Raw genomic sequence first — 16,194 nt, forward strand, 5'->3', positions numbered from 1 at the left:
TTGTTTAAAATGCTGTTTTTATTGCTGGACTAAAGACAAGAAATTATTCTCCAACCCTCCCCCCCCCCCCCCCCCGCCAACACACACACAGAAGGTTTCATTTCTGTAGGATTTACCAGGTTGATTCGTGTGTTCACTTCCAGTATTTGTAACATAAGAACAGGAAACCGCCAGAGACGGCTCTATGGCACTGATTTTTTTCATACACTTCAATCTAGTTTAATTATATTCAAAATAATGCTCATAATCCAGATCCTTCTATTCTTTTCAAAACAAAGACTCATTATTTGATAATGAAGTATGTAGGTTTAGAGATATTTTTGCTCAGCTCTTTTAGACAAGGACTTACAAGCTGCACGTTAATTTCAACACATTTTCGTCTCAGACTTCACATTTTTCTCCAGCCTTCCTTGGTTTGTTGTTGACATTTGGCAAATAAAAAGACAAGTGACAGAGAGGCAGCATTCATTACCAGAAACAGAAGTAGAGGGGTAGGTCCGGGAGTCCTGGTATCATTCTGGCACTTAATTCCGTATTTCACGTCACAAGAGTAAAGTTAGAAATATTCTAGACCTTCCTATTTACTGATACTGCATAAATAACAAAGTCATTTTTGTGTTTCTGACGTCAGAAGATTTTATTTCAAGCTAAGAGTAGATTTAACATATATAAATCAAAATCAAAATCAAATTCCCCTCTCGTGGTTAGGATGCATTAGGGCAGAGGCTTGCCTGAGTGGACAGATGGCAGGTGCAGCGATGTCCTTGGGCTAAACACTTGAGGCAGCTACTTGGCCTTATTTACATCTACATTAGTTGGTGTAAACACAGTGTTTGTCCCTATCCTATTTGATGCTTAAGAGGGTTTGTGATTTTCCTTAACATCTGTGGAAGTTTTTTCCAAGGAAGGAAGCCAAGGAATAGACAAAATAGAAGAAATGGTGTAAGGAGAGGTTTTAACTCTGTAGGTTTGAATCCAATCTGTGATTTTTAAAAGTTCTCTTTTATAGTAAGGGCTTTTCTATGTTTCAGGGAGAAGTTCAAATTCTCTTGTGACAAATTTAAAATGGAAAAAGGGCCATGTGGGGTGCCTGGGTGGCTCCATTGGTTGAGCATCTGACTCTTGATTTCAGTTCAGGTCAGGATCTCACAGCTTATGGAATCAAGCTCCACATGGGCTCCGCACTGACAGTACAGAGCCTGCTTGCGATTCTCTCTTTCTCTCTCTCTCTCTCTCTCTCTCTCTCTCTCTCTCTCGATTCTCTCTCTCTCTCTCTGCCCCTCCCCTGCTCATGCTCATGCACTCTCTCTCTCAAAATAAATAAATAAACAAACATTTTTTTAAAAAGACAATAAAAAGGGCCATGATACAGTGGTAAGTGAAAAATATTCTGAATATTATACCCTTATTCTCTTTAAAAAATTAAGTTAGGATATGTATACATATCCTTTGAAAAAAGATCTGGAAGGATCGATCATGTTTGCTCGACAGCACACAACTCTAGGAAAAGCAATGGGGCCGACAGGGTCTTTTTCATTTTACTGCATAAACTTGCACATTATTTGAACTTAATAAAGTATGTATTACTTTTACAATTTTTAAAAAGTCGACGAAAATTAAAGATAAGCCAATATTTATCTAGGCTTCACGTTGGAACCATGACTACAAAATATGGGAAAACTCTTCCCTTTGAGAATGAGAGTCCTTGACTGGACTTGCCACCAATGAACGAAGAGGTAAGAAATACAAATACTCTAACCCACCAAAACATTTGCTGAGGGCTCAGAAACATGCAGCCAGGGGAACAGAGGGAAAACGGTGGATCTTGAGGTCTTATTTACTGATGAGAAAACTAAAGCTCTGAGAAGTGAAGTGACTCGATAAATAGCCAACAGCCAGCTAGGAGCGAACGGTCTCCTGAGTGCATCCAACATGATTTCGCCTCACCCAGGCCATTCACCCTAGACCTTAAACCAAACCAATGTCCTAATGTCTAGAAAGTGTCCACTGTTAGCTTGAAGAATGAGGAAATGTACTAGAAGTATCTGATACTTCTTATTTTACTAAAGAAATTCTTAAACAATCTTCAATCTCAACTGTAAGACCATAGGCCTTAGGGGAGAAATAATACCAATTCTATCCAAACACTTTCATAAAACAGAAGAGAGATTGCTTTCAAACCATTTTAGAGACCAGCATTACCCTTATTCCAAAACCAAACAAAACATATCAGGAAAACAAAGCTACAAACCAATCAATATCCTTCATGAACATAAGACTTTATAAATTCCCAACAAAAAGATCAGAAAATCAGGTCCAGCTGGAATATACATCATGACTAAGCTGGAGTTTATCCCAGGAATACAAGGTTGGCCCAACATTCTAAAATCAACTAATGCCTTTTCACAGACTGAAAAAGAAAAACCCTGTGGTGATTTCAACAGAGAAAAGCATTTGACAAAATTCAATACCCATTTATGATTAAAAAAATTTTTTTTCACAGCAAACTGGGTATAGAAGGGAACTTCCTAAACCTGATAAAGGGCCTCTACAAAGAACAAAAACAAAAACAAAACTACAGCCAACATCATACTTAATAGTGAAAGGCTGAATGAGATCAAGGCAAGGATGTCCACTCTCCCCATTCCTATCCAACAGTGTACTTGAAGTTCTAACCAGTGCAATGAGGCAAGAGAAAAAAATGAAAGGCATAAATATCTGAAATAAAGAAAAATCCCCAAGATTCTACAGAAAGCTACTAAAACTAAAGTGAGTTTAGAAAGGTCACATGTGGTCACGATCTCACGGTCCGTGAGTTCGAGCCCCGCGTCAGGCTCTGGGCTGATGGCTCGGAGCCTGGAGCCGTTTTCCGATTCTGTGTCTCCCTCTCTCTCTGTCCCTCCCCCGTTCATGCTCTGTCTCTCTCTGTCCCACAAATAAATAAACGTTGAAAAAAAAAATTTTTTTTAAAAAGAAAGGTCACATGATACAAGGCTAATATTTTAAAAATCATATATCTATGTATCAACAAAGATTTTTTAAAGTACTGCTTTCCAAACCAATGAAAAACATGAAAAACATATGTGCAGAATTTATATGCTGAAAACAACAAGACATTGATGAAAGAAGAGGAAGACTACCTAAATAAATGGAGAGAGATAGGTTCATGAATCAAAAAATTCAATATTGTTAAGATACCAGTCTTCTCCAATGAAATCCCAGTAGAAATTCCAGCAAGTCTTTTTTATACAGATTGGCAAAAAGATACTAAGATCTATATGGAAAAACAGAAGAACTAGAATATCCAAAAAGATTTTGAAAAAGAAAAAAAGATTTAGAGGATTCACAGTATCTAATTTCAGGACTTACTATACAGCACTGGAACTCTCATCTAGGGGCAATTTTACCCCCAGGGGCCACTTAGCAATGTCCGAAGACATTTTGGTTGTTACAACTGGGAAAGGAGAGGGAGCTACTGGCATCTACTGAGGCCAGAGATGGCACTAAACATCCTACAAGGCACAGGACAGTCCCCCACAACAAAGAATTGTCCAGCCTAAAATGTCAGGAGTGCTGAGCTAGAAAGAAACCCTGAGCTAGATAAATCAAGAGAGTGTTTTATTGGCATAAGGAAAAAAGTATACATGAATAGAACAAACCAGACTCCAGAAATAAACCCGCACATGTAAAGTACCAAGGTAATTCAATGGAGCAAAGATAATCTCTTTAATAAATGGTGCTGGAACAATTAAACACCCAATGCAAAAAAACATTAACCTCAACTCTTTCCCTGCATTATATACAAAAATTAACATGAAATGAACCACAGATCTAAAGGTCAAAACAAAACTATAAAACTTCTAGAAGAAATCATAGCTGTTTGTGACCTTAAGTTAGGCAAGTATTTTTTTTTCCTTTGTTAAAAAATTTATTGATTTAAATTCAAGTTAGTTTACATAGAGTGTAGTACTGGTTTCAGGAATAGAACCCAGGGATTGATTACTTACATATAACACCCAGTGCTCATCCCAGCAAGTGCCCTCCTTAATGCCCATCACCCATTTAGCCCATCTCCCCACCCACCACCCCTCCAGCAACCTTCAAGTCTGTTCTCTGTATTTATGAGCCTTTTACGGTTTGGTTAGGCAAGTATGTCTGTCCTCAGATACAAAAACCACAAATCTTTTCTTTTTTTAATGAAGGCTCTTTAATTTCGTCTATTTTATTTTAATTCCAGCATAGTTAACTCACAGTGTTGTGTTAGTTTCAGGCGTATGATACAGCAATGCAGCAGTTCTATACAATACTCAGTGCTCATCAGGGTAAGTGAACTCTTAATCCCTTGCACCTACTTCACCCCAACAACCATAAATCTTAACTTTAAAAGTTGATAAACTAGAATTAATCAAAATTTAAAACTTCTCTTCTTGGAAAATACTGTCAATGAAACGAAAAGACAGGCCATAGACTGGGAGAAGATATTTGCAAAAAAACATACCTGATAAACGACTTGTATCCAGAATACATAAAAAAAGTTCAAGACTCAATAATAATAAAATAAATAATCCAATTTTTTTTCATGGGCAAAAGACTCAACAGACACTTCAAAGTAGATAGCAAGTAAGAAAATGAAAAGACACACAACATCATTAGTAACTAGAGAATGCAAACTAACACTATAATAAGACACCACTAGAAACTACTGGAATAGCTGGAATTTAAATTAAAAAAAGAAAGGTGACAAAACCAAGTGCCAGTGAGGATACAGAGAAGCAACCAGAACACTCACGCATTGCTAATGGGAATACAAAACCGTACAGCCACTTTGGAAAAGAATTTGGCAGTTTCTTATAAGTTTAAACACGTATCTAATGTTAAGACCCAGAAATCCCACTCCTAGGTAATTACCCAAGAGAATGAAAGCTGCCCACACAGAAACTTGTGTGCCCCAAATTGGAAACACCCCAAATGTCTATCAACTGGTAAATGGATAAGCCAACTGTGGTACATCACAATAAAAAAGTACAGAAGTGGAGATACATATATGCAGTAACATATGTGATTCTCAAGAGCATTACGCTAAATCAGAGAAGCCAGACACAAAGTGTTACATACAGTATGATTCCATTTATGTGAGCCTCAGTTAAAAGCAAAATTATAGGGACAGAGAATAGATTGGTGCTTGTCAGGGACTGGATGTGTAGGGGGGAAAGGACTGACTACAAAGGAGCAGGAGGGAGTTTCTGGAGGTGACAGAAATGTTCTATATCTAAATTGTGGCTGTGGATCCATGATTATATACTTCTGTCAAAACTAATCATGCAGTACACCTAAAAAGGATGAATTCTACTGTATGTAAATTATACCTTAATAAACTTGACTTAAAAAAGAAAAAAAAAGTGGCGGCTCATGGGTGTGTTTTCTTTGTACAGCATGACATTTCAAAAATCTGAATTAGTTGGTGACATTTGAAAACAAGATTTTGAATAACGATCCAGCTTTTCTTGAGAAGTCAGAACTTTGACACCCTGGGCCTCATTCCCTCACAGGGTGCAGCTGAGCAGAGACAGACTATTTGGACAAAGCTGATACTTTATGTCTTGCCACATCCCCCCACCTGAACCAATTCACAGAAGTATTTAATTGACCTGCCACCCCACCCACTGAGTAAGGCTTTCTTATCCTTAGCTATAGGCTGTTCGAGGGCAGGGGCCAGGCCTGGCCAGTTCTGCACTATACTTCCAGTATGTGCTGAAGAGTTTGGCCTCGTATATGTCAGGTGGTTGATAAACATTGTCACATCAATGTGACTCACTTGCTACCTTCCCTCCAGCTACAATAACTGATACTTACAATACCCAGAATGCTAACTGTTCCTTTGGTCCTGAAGTCCCCAAAGAGAGTCACCATCCAAGGCAGACATCTAGTGACCTAGAATAATGTGTCCCTCTGTGTGTTTACAAATCCTCTGTAATATGTTGTCAAGCAAAGAAATCACTTAGGATCATTCCAGCTATTCATTTTTGTCTGCAGAAGAGTAGAGTTGTTGTTTGTTTAAAAAAAAAGAAAAAAAGGAAAGGAAAGGAAAGAAAGAAAGAAAACTACAATACAGGCTTGAAGGGTAATGAAAGTGAAAAAGAAAGCATGCACATTCATGCTGAATATTCTCAGATCATATTCTAGTAATTTAAGACTGAAGTAGGCTTCTGAGAGATTCTCTGGTTGTCATCAGAATCCAGAATCCCAAAGTTTTCACAAGGATGCTCAGTTTTAGAGCAGGTGTGGAGGCAGGGCAGGGATATCTGACTTCTGTTTGATGTCAATATTAAAAGTAGAGCATTACTGTTCCCCAAATCTTCTTTACTTATGTGTGGGATGGGGAAAGAAAAGGGGGCGAGGTTTAGGACATCTTGCAAGTATCTTTGAAGCACTAATAAATAACACTGACAGTAAAAAGCTCAAATATATTTTATTGGATTGTCTATATCTGGGGGAAAAAACACCAAACTCTTGCCATACGCCTTTTAATGTTAAAAAATGAAAAAGTACAGGGGCACCTGGGTGGCTCAGTCCGTTAAGCGTCTGACTCATGGTTTGTGAGTTCAAGCCCCACGTGGGGCTCTGTGCTGACAGCTCAGAGGCTGGAGCCTGCTTTGGATTCTGTGTCTCCCTCTCTCTCTGCTCCTCCCCTGTTCATGCTCTGTCTCTCTCTCTCTCTCTCAAAAATAAACATTTAAAAAAATGTTTTAATGAAAAGCACAAATATAATGCAATTATATCCCATCTTAACCCTCTCTTGACCCACTTCCTCTCTTACTCTGCTTTCCTTGATAGACAAAACTTCAAAAGAGCTGTCTTTTTGGGGAGGGGGCCAAGATGGCATAACAGCATGGAAGTTTTGTTTTGGGGTTTTGTTTTGTTTTCTTTGCATCTCTCCTCCCTGAAATGCACCCAGATCAACACCAAACCATCCTGCACACCCAGAAAACTGATTTGAGGATTAACACAACAATCTGCACAACCTGAACCACAGATCTCAGCAGGTCTGTGGCGTGGAAAGGTGAACTTGGGGAGAGAGAAGCCACAGAGGGCAGGGAGCTGTTAAAAGAGTTGTCTTTCTTACAATCTCTGATTTATCCTCTTCCTTTCTCTCTTGAACCCACTGCAGTAAGACCTTCACCCCCTCTACTCTGAGGGCACCAAACACATCCACATCTCCAAATACCAACATTCATTGCTAGTCCTCATCTAACCTTTCTCAGTCTCTTTTGCTGGTCCCTCTTCTCCTGGACCCCCAAATGCTGCAGTTTTCCAGGCCTCATTGCTCAGGTCACTCCTCTTTTCTATACTTACTCTCTAGGTTTCTCATCCAATCCCATGCTAATGGCTTCCAAATTTATATCTGCCATTTTAGAAGAACACCTAGCATTCACTGAGCATTTACTGTGTATACCAAGCACTGTTTTAAATGCTTCAGATGTATTAACTCATTCGATCCTCATTAACTCACTGAGGTTAGAGCTATTATCCCCATTTTACAGATCAGAGAACTGAGGCCCAGAGAGGCAAGGTCCCATGAAGGAATGAGCACTGCACCTGCACCCAACTGGCACACAGGATCAGTAATTAAGAAGGTCGGGGAGTCAAGTCTGAACTTTACCATCCTGCCTGGAGCCCCTGAGGGCAGAAGAGGATAGAGGGTGTCAGCACTCACTGCTCTAAAGAAACTTCTTTCCCACATCCATCTTCCATATCCAAGACAGAAGTTACAGCCTGGGAGCAAGGGCTCCATGGAGATGGAGGTTAGGAGAGAGAGTCTGAGGGAGGACACCGGGGGCAACAGCCTTTCCTTTTACAGGACAAAGAGAAGGAGCCCTGATTCCTCAGGAATTTTAAAGCAAAAGCACTTGGGTGGAGACAGGCTGGAAACACACTGCTGGGCCCACAGAACACAAAGATTCTGAACAACTGCCACAGCATTTTCCTGAAACAAATCTATTTACCCATTTTTCAACCTGGGTAAATGTCTGCCTTAGCCTTGCTTAGAAAACAAGGAACGGCAATGCCTTGACTGTAGCAAACTAGCACTTTTAATAGCCTCTTAATGTCATAGGTCTGGCTTCTCATGCAACTCGGCATCAGACACATTTGGCAGTGAGCAGCAGCACCAAACTGCAGCAGGTACCGCTCCTGTTGTTGGAAGGTACCCCAACCAAGTTGTTGGAAATCAGAGGTCCCAGAAAAGTGCCATCCATTCTCCCGCCTCCCTCCAAACACTGCTTCCTGACACAAACCCCTTGGGATGCCTGGAGTCAGTCCCAGCACTCACCCACCGTGCAGTGAAGCTGCCTCAACTGGAATCCAGAGAACAAATGAAGGCAGATAAGAGGCAGGACAGGGAGCCAGTGTTCAAGTCTTCCACTGAGAGAGAGACAAGTCATGGCACTGAATCAGTGGCAAACCCACAGGAACCCACGGAGCCCAGTGGTAGACTCTGGATCCACAGGTGATCTGGACCACGGGAAATTAGTCATCAAGGGTGACAGCAGAAAGGGCACCCAAAAAGCACAAAGGAAACAAGTCACTCCAATGAGAGAGGGAAAGACAGAGGGCTTAGGGGAACATCAATTTTAATGATTTTTACCATCATTTTAATCAAAGCACCTTTCCTAACTATCCCCATGATCAGCACACTAAAAGAGAAAAGAAAAAGGACATCAGGGCTGAAATGAAAAGATATGGATCAAAAGTTCCCTAAGTCAGGCTCTGGCAGTCTGAAAGAAGAGCCAAGTAAAGCCACAGAGGTTCAGAAGGGTCAATGTACAAAGGTCGGAAGGGAGAAGAGAAATTCAAAACCTATCAGAGGAAATCATGTGACATCAGGCTGAACGAGAACAATACCTAAAATCCAAATTTCACATATTACAGATGGTTGAACACTTTTTGCTATATGCACTCAAATGAACAACATCCAGGAATTCACATCTCATAAACAGTTTACAAAACTACCAAAGATCTGATTTATTTTAAATAAAAACTCAAAGTGTGTTTCTGATCCAAGGAATACTAGGGTATTTGCATGTGTCTAACTCAGGACTTACCTTTTAACCATTATACCAAATACATTTCACTGAAAACTGCTAGAAGCATAAAAACTGGGGGCTAAAATTCTTCAAAGGCTTTTCTTGGGTCTCAGGCACACATCCAAAGATTACCAAACTTTGTCACCACTATAATCATAACACAAAAATTCCTGGACAGTATCTTGCAAACATAGATGCTTCATGTCAGGGACCCTTTAAGTGAATCAAAAGGGGGGCAGGGGGCTTTGAATTAAGCAGCTGAAGACAGGCAATATTTTAAACCTGAAACTCTCTTATCTGAATCCTTCAAAATCCTTCATAATTAGGAAATTTAATCTAATTTGGAGGAAGGAGTATGCTGAGAAAAAAGCAGTCTTCATTAGTCCTTGCTAAAAAGGACATAACTACAGGACCACATTAGCTGAAGTGAGAGCTATATTCCTTGATAAATTAAATGTACCAAGAGCACAGAATTTCATCGCAAACAAAAGCTTGACCTTTCCAAGTGCCATAGTAATCATTCTTATTTCACAGACAATTCCTGACAGCACAGTAAGTTTGGAAGCACATTAGCAGAATAATCCCCCCCACCCCCCCCACCCCGCAAAGAGTTACAAAAGATTTCTCAAAATCATCCAAGGAATTACAGAGATCTATTTCTTGGGGGTTCTTGGGAGTCTAAGAGACAAGAGATTATTTGTAACTGTCCTCCTGCAAACAGTGGGTTATATACTTGATCAGTGCCTGGATCCCTTTGCAAGATGCAAGCAATTATTTTCGGTACCTCTATCCCAAAAGAAAACGGGTCTCCTGTCAACATGTAGGGGGAAACGCTATTGGGAAGCCGACACGGGAATTGCCTAAAACTCTCTGGCCATTTCATGCAGTTAAAACAAAGTGGACACCCAACAGGGAGCCCAAAATACAGTGGATGTCTCCACCCTGAAATGTGTCCTACTAAAACACATCCCTTTTAAGGTGTCTTAACACACCATGTCTTTATCTAAATGAAGCGTGCCTGTGGGACCACTAGGAAGGATCTGCAACTTGTCCAGAAAGAAGATGCGAATGCACCTCTTTTTACTTCCCCGCCCAACGGTGCCTTCCCCGGAGACAGATTTCTGACAGTTCTCCCGCTGTTGCAGCAGCAAAGGGCGGAGAAAATCCTAGCGCCTGTGCTGCAAAGACCTCTCCATCCACCACCACCCCGTCAGGTGCCGGCCCCGACGGGCGGCCCGGCTCCTCCAGAAACCTCCATAGGGGCAAAGCAGTCGGCAAGTGCTTACCCGGGTCGGCCAGGCAGTGCTCGGGGAGGGCCGCCAGCAGCAGGAGTCCCAGCAGCAGCGGCGGCAGCGGCGGCGGCGGCGGCGGCGGCGGCGGCGCATCCTGGGACGCGGCGGCCCGGAGCCCGGGCGCCGGCCCGGAGCCCCTCACGCCCCGGCCGCCGGCGGCTCCCCCGCCCGCCCGGCCCCTGCGCCTCCGCGCCGCCTGCCCAGCTTCCCTGCGGCCCTGGGGCTTCGCCTCCTGCCGAGCCATGGGGACGCTTCACACATCCAGGCCGCTGCCTCGCTCCGCACCGCGCCGGGGAGCCCAGCCTTCGGCGCCCCGGTCCTCACCGGGCATCTCCGGCCATGGCCCGGGCGCCGGAGGGCGGGGGCGCCGGGAGGCGCGACTTGCTCGCTCGTCCTGCCGCGCCCGGGGCGGGCTCCGCGGAGCCGCGGCTTCACCCGCTCAGGGCCCGGGGCCTCATGGAGCCGCGGCGGGAGCCGGCCGGGGTTCCCACGGTGCCTGTCGCCCCGCGCCGGCGCGCCCGGGTTGCGAGGGTGGGACGGGCGCCGCCCGGGGCCCCCACCCCCGGGGCCGGCTCCCGCGGGATGAGGGGGCGAGGCTGCGAGGAGCGGGCACTGGCGGCCGCGGGGCGCGCTCGGGACCCTCCCTCCCGCCGCCGGCTGCTGCCTCTCCGCCCCGCTCCCCGCGCTGGCTCCGGCTTGGGTTCCAGCTCCGGCCCCGGTTCCCGGGCCGAGAGTGTTACTGCAGCTCAGAGCGGCGCCTCATTGACAAAGAAAGCACGTAGCTACCGGAGCGGGCGAGGGAGGCGAGGCAGGCGCGCGCGCGCATCCCCGCGCGGAGCCACCGCGCGCCCCCCGCTCCCGCGCACCCCGCTGGCCCGGGCCCGAAGAGGGACCCCTCGCGGCCGTTCCCGCGCGCCGAGGTCCAGACGTGGGTGTGGAGGCGGCGGAGGAGTTCCTTCTCTTCTCCCTCCTTTCCCTGCCAGTCTCCCGTCTAGAGGAGGGGAGATCGCCAGGAGGGGTCGTCTGCCCCAAAAAGAGGGTAGATGGTCATGGAAAACGTACTGAAGAGGCCAGTAAGCTCCTCAGCCTGAATTTGGAAAGCCCTTTGCAGATAGGTGGGCGCGCTTTGTGCTGTTTGTTCACTAGTTCTCTGAGGGGGCGGCAGACACCTGCATGCCCCGTTTACCCCCAAGGACCTGAAGCGACTATGGCCTAGTTGCAATAACACGCTGGACTAAAACATAGTATAAATATTTACTGCAGCCATACTACGTGCAAAGCAGTGCACATAGCGGAACGTCTTCCCATAAAAGCCTTCCTGCAGGTAGGAGAATTAAGCAGTCACTATCCAGCGGAACAAAAGGCGTCCGAGTCAGCTGAATTGGCCTCCTTGCTTTTCCCCTTGCCGAGCTAGATGACCTTAAGCAAATTACCTCGTTCATCGGTGCTTCATACGTCCCTCAGCCAATAAATATTTATTCAGAGGCCACTGCCTGCCCGCTACTGTGTTAGGCGCTGGGGATGTAAGTGGTGAGCAAAAAACACACGTCCCTGACCTCATGAAGCTCAAGCTCTATGCATTCGACAATACTTACTGACTGCCTGTTAAGTGTCAGGCACTGTTCTAGACGCTGAGGGCAACAGCCACAAACAAAATCTCCGCCCTCCTATGACATTCTAGTGAAATGACTAGACTGGCAATAAGCAAGTAAGTGATAGATGCTATGGAGAAAAATCAGTATAAAAGAATGAAAAACAGGGGCACCTGGGTGGCTCAGTCTGATAATCCGACTTCAGCTCAGGTGATGATCTCACGGTTCATGGTTGGTGGGTTCAAGCCCCAGGACCAGCTCTGCACTGACAGCTCAGAACCTGGAGTCTGCGCTGGATTCTGTGTCTCCCTGTCTCTCTCTCTCTCTCTCTCTCTCTCTCTCTCTCTCTCTGCCCCTCCCCCTGCTTGTGCTCTCACCCTCTCTCTCAAAAATAAACTTAAAAAAAAAAAGAATGAAAAACAGGAAGGGAGTATTGCAGTGTTAAATAGGGTGAAGGAAGGCCTCACTGAGAAAGTGATATTTAAGCAAAGAGCTGAAGGTGGTGAGGGAATAAGCCTCACAGGGAGAACATTCCAGATAAAAGGACAGCAAGAGCCAAAACACAGAAGCAGAGCGTGCCTGGTGTGCTCAAAGCACAGCAAGCCAGCTAGTGGGTGTGGAAAAGTGTTATATCTCACTTATTGTGCATCAGTAGGATAGAAATAACACCATATTTCATCTAAGACACATTTTCCCACATACTAACTTCTCAGAAGTCAGATGTGTTTCATACTGCATCTAAGGTTTGCTGAAACACAGTAATACCTTCTTCGGGTCATTATTACTTAAGATAGCTGTTCATTTAAGTGAGTTCTGCTGTTTTTAAGAAACTTGCAGTCTGGTTGACCCAAGAAAACAACTCAGAGAACGAGTTCGAGACACTAATGAAGAAGCCAGTCCATGGCCATGATTCAAGCAACATCACAAGGCAGGGGAAATAATGGTCCCAGCAGCAAGTGGTGACACCAGGGAGAGGTGGCAGGGCATTGCTAGCCTGAGGTAGAAAAGATCCAGAAGGGGAGAGGCTGTGAGGCAAGAGACAAGATCAAACCACAGCTGGGCTATCTATGAGCATTCAGAGAGAGACAGGAGGATTTGGGGGGCAAATTCCATGGGGTCGAGAGATAGCAAATGTGTATCTCAAAAGCATATCCTCTACTGGGATTTTCCCTTCAATTATTATTTGCCAGCCTTAGACAAGATACAAATCACTTTTTCTGTGATATTGTTAGACGGGTTTGGTTGAATTTCTCTGCCAGATGAGGCTGGTGTCCAGAGCAGAAAGGATCCTTGCCCTGAGGAAGCCTGTAGTCTACTGAGAGGGGTAGAGGTCACTTTAGGGAGCCTTCATTCTAGGGAACCTTCACTTTAGGGAGATGTGGAGAGTATCCGGCGGCAGAGGCATGCGCAGCTTGCCCATCATCACGGGAATGTGGGTGAGGGATGGCTATTTATGCCTGGATCAGGAGGGAAGGTGAAAGAAGGCAACATTTACAGTTTTGCCAGGCCCGGCAAATGGCAAGGTGGAAAGGCGGGAACACGTGTACGTTTTCAGAGGAAGAGTGAAGTATCTGGTGAGGGCCGCCCAGAGGGCACTTGGGGAGACCCGGCGTTAAGGCAGGAGATCCACACTGGCACAGATGTGAAGAGGTTGAGTTCGTACCCTATCCTCATCCAGCAGGAACAACTGCGGGTAAGTTTTCTGCTGGTGCAGGAAGCTTGATGAGATCCTAGTCCTCGACTGATGATCAGTCAGTGCACAGACTCTGAAACTTGACTGCTTAGATATTTAAATTCAAGTTCTGCCATATACTAGCTGTATAACTTTGGACAAATCACACTTGTCTATAACACTGGAAATGATGAGAACCTACCTCATTGGGTTGTTTTAAGGATTGAATTGATACATATCAAGCATTTAAAAATATACTTGACACACAGCGTTCAGTCTTATATAATAATTGCATTCCTGCTGAACCATAATCCCTTTTGTTAACTTTAGTCTGTTAAAACTGAGGCTCTGGGATTTTCCCTATGTGTGATTATTGCTACATAGCGTTAGAAGTCTGTTTCTTTGGGGGCACCTGGGTGACTTGGTCGGTTAATCCTCTGACCAGCTCAAGTCATGATCTCACAGTTTGTGAGTTCAAGCCCCACATTGGGCTCTGTGCTGACAGCTCAAAGCCTGGAGCCTGCTTCAGATTCTGTCTCCCTCTCTCTCTGACACTCCTCCACTTGAACTCTCTCTCTCTCTCAAAAATAAACATTTAAAAAACTTTTTAAGAAAACAGACCGTATTTCACTGCACCAATTGGTTTCAAGTTGCCCCACTATTCTGTGTACCAGTAAGAAGGAAAACAATGCTGCCAATTAAACAGTAACCATGTTTTAAAAAAAAAAAAAAAGTCTGTGTCTTTTTACAAAGAAAATTGTTAGGCCAGTGGCAAAGGTCAATCTCCAGGCAGTGGTTTCTAGCTCTCAACTGAAATTTCCAGACATTGCCTTACAGGGGAGATACCTGGGCCTCTGTTTCGTTCTTTTTGCAATAAGCAGATCTCCCTGCTCTAGCCCTAATCTCTATTACTGACAGTCCTTGCTTGTACAAAGCCCAAGTCTACACTGAAGTCTTTCTTTTGTGTGTCCAAGACTATGCTAAGGTCCTGTGGTTCCTACAGGGTGCAGTGCCCCTGCCCCACTGTTACTGTGCTTAGAGTCAAGGGAGGGAGACACACACTTATGCCACACATGGCAAGTGCTGCCAGACATGGTGAAGAGTGCTGAGTGGAGCATTGCTGGCAAGGGGAAGTATGGGTCACCTGCCATGTTCAGGAACTAAAACATGTCTTTACAAACCATGAGGGCCTAAAGTGCCATGGTATATATTTCAGATTACTTTAAAGTGGGGGGGGGGGACAGAAATTTAAAATGCAATTCTAAACATGGTATCTGGTTTTCCCTGCTTTCGGCACCCTTGAGAAAACATAACAGGGTTACATGAAATGGAGCATTTACCAGCACCCGCCTGCATCTCACTGTCTGGTCCTAGATGCTCATGGTGGGGGTCCCTGCAGACAAGAACTGCCCTGGAGGGCAAGGAGATGTGGTTGAATTAACAATGCTGAGGGCAGTAGGGAGCTGTGAGAATTTTCAAGCAGAGTGAGCGATCAGATGTGTGTTTGGGAAGATCACTCTCCACCTCACAGAATAGACTAGAAGAGGGATTCGAGAGCGGTGTGAGGAGGCCAACTAAAAGGCCATTGCAGAATGGTAGGTCATCTTGTTTCCCTTTCCCTCATCTCTCAACCTGCTTTTCTGAAAGAGGCTTTCACATCCCACTCCAGGAGCCAGCAGGGCAGTGCCCGCACCCACGAGGGCCAGCTCTGAGCGGCTGGGTGGGCGAGGCTGATCTCAGACCTAGAGTAGCCTCGCAACTCAGTGCTTCATTTGCACCCGTCTCCTGTCGATGACAAGTCAATGTCCCAGGTTCTGGCTAATTATTCTCCATATCCTCCAGTGGGAGAATGCAGTTTTTAACCGTGAAGGGATAATTTGTCTTGTTAATATTTCTGGTGCTCCTGGGGCTCATCTAATTGCAGAGCGGGGATATGGTCCAGGCTCTGGCACTATGGGACTAGCTCATTTTTACCGCATCTCTTTGCCTTCAAGCTCCAGCTTCGCTGTGTGAAGCCCTTTTCTCAGGCCCTGTAGGGTGGCAACTAGGACTGACCATTGAAAATCTCAGTGATTTACAACCTGGGTTCCAGTCCTTATCTACCACCTAATAACCGGTGACCCTTAGGGGAAAAAAAGTAAAAGTCAGTCTCCCTCCTTCAGAAAACTGGAGCTGTCTATCCAAGATATCAAGGCTATCTACCCAAGATAAATAAAACCATATGCCCACACAAATACTTGAACATAAATGTTTGTATCAGCATTATTCGCCAAGAGCCAAAATGTGGAAACAACCCAAATTTCCAACAGCTGGTCGGTGGATAAAAAAAATGTGCGATACTGGCATAGTATTCAGCAATAAACAGGAACGAAGTTCGGCCACATGCTGAGACACAGATGAACCTGGAGAGTATTATGCTAAGTGAAAGAAGCCAGTCACAAAAGGCCACATATCATATGATTCCATTCATACAAAATGTCCAGAGAAGGCAAACTCAAAGAGACAGAAAGTGGAATCGTGGTTGCCCGGGGCTGGGGGAGTAAAAATGAGGACTG

General features: G+C 44.8%; 1 protein-coding gene across 2 annotated transcripts in view; it reads right to left on the reverse strand.

The window, feature by feature from the left end:
• KIAA1549L (KIAA1549 like) overlaps positions 1 to 11,074 on the reverse strand; it is a 267,579-nt gene extending 256,505 nt beyond the window's left edge. For both annotated transcript variants that reach the window (XM_053899846.1, XM_053899845.1), the window contains exon 1: positions 10,370 to 11,074. In XM_053899846.1, coding sequence (XP_053755821.1) covers positions 10,370 to 10,619 — 250 coding nt within the window. In that variant the 5' untranslated portion in view covers positions 10,620 to 11,074. The remainder of the gene's footprint in view (positions 1 to 10,369) is intronic.
• Between the last annotated feature and the right edge of the window lie 5,120 nt (positions 11,075 to 16,194).

Source organism: Panthera pardus, unplaced genomic scaffold (genome assembly GCF_024362965.1).
Source record: "Panthera pardus isolate Hobbes unplaced genomic scaffold, ASM2436296v1 HiC_scaffold_12, whole genome shotgun sequence".
NCBI classification, from domain to species: domain Eukaryota; kingdom Metazoa; phylum Chordata; class Mammalia; order Carnivora; family Felidae; genus Panthera; species Panthera pardus.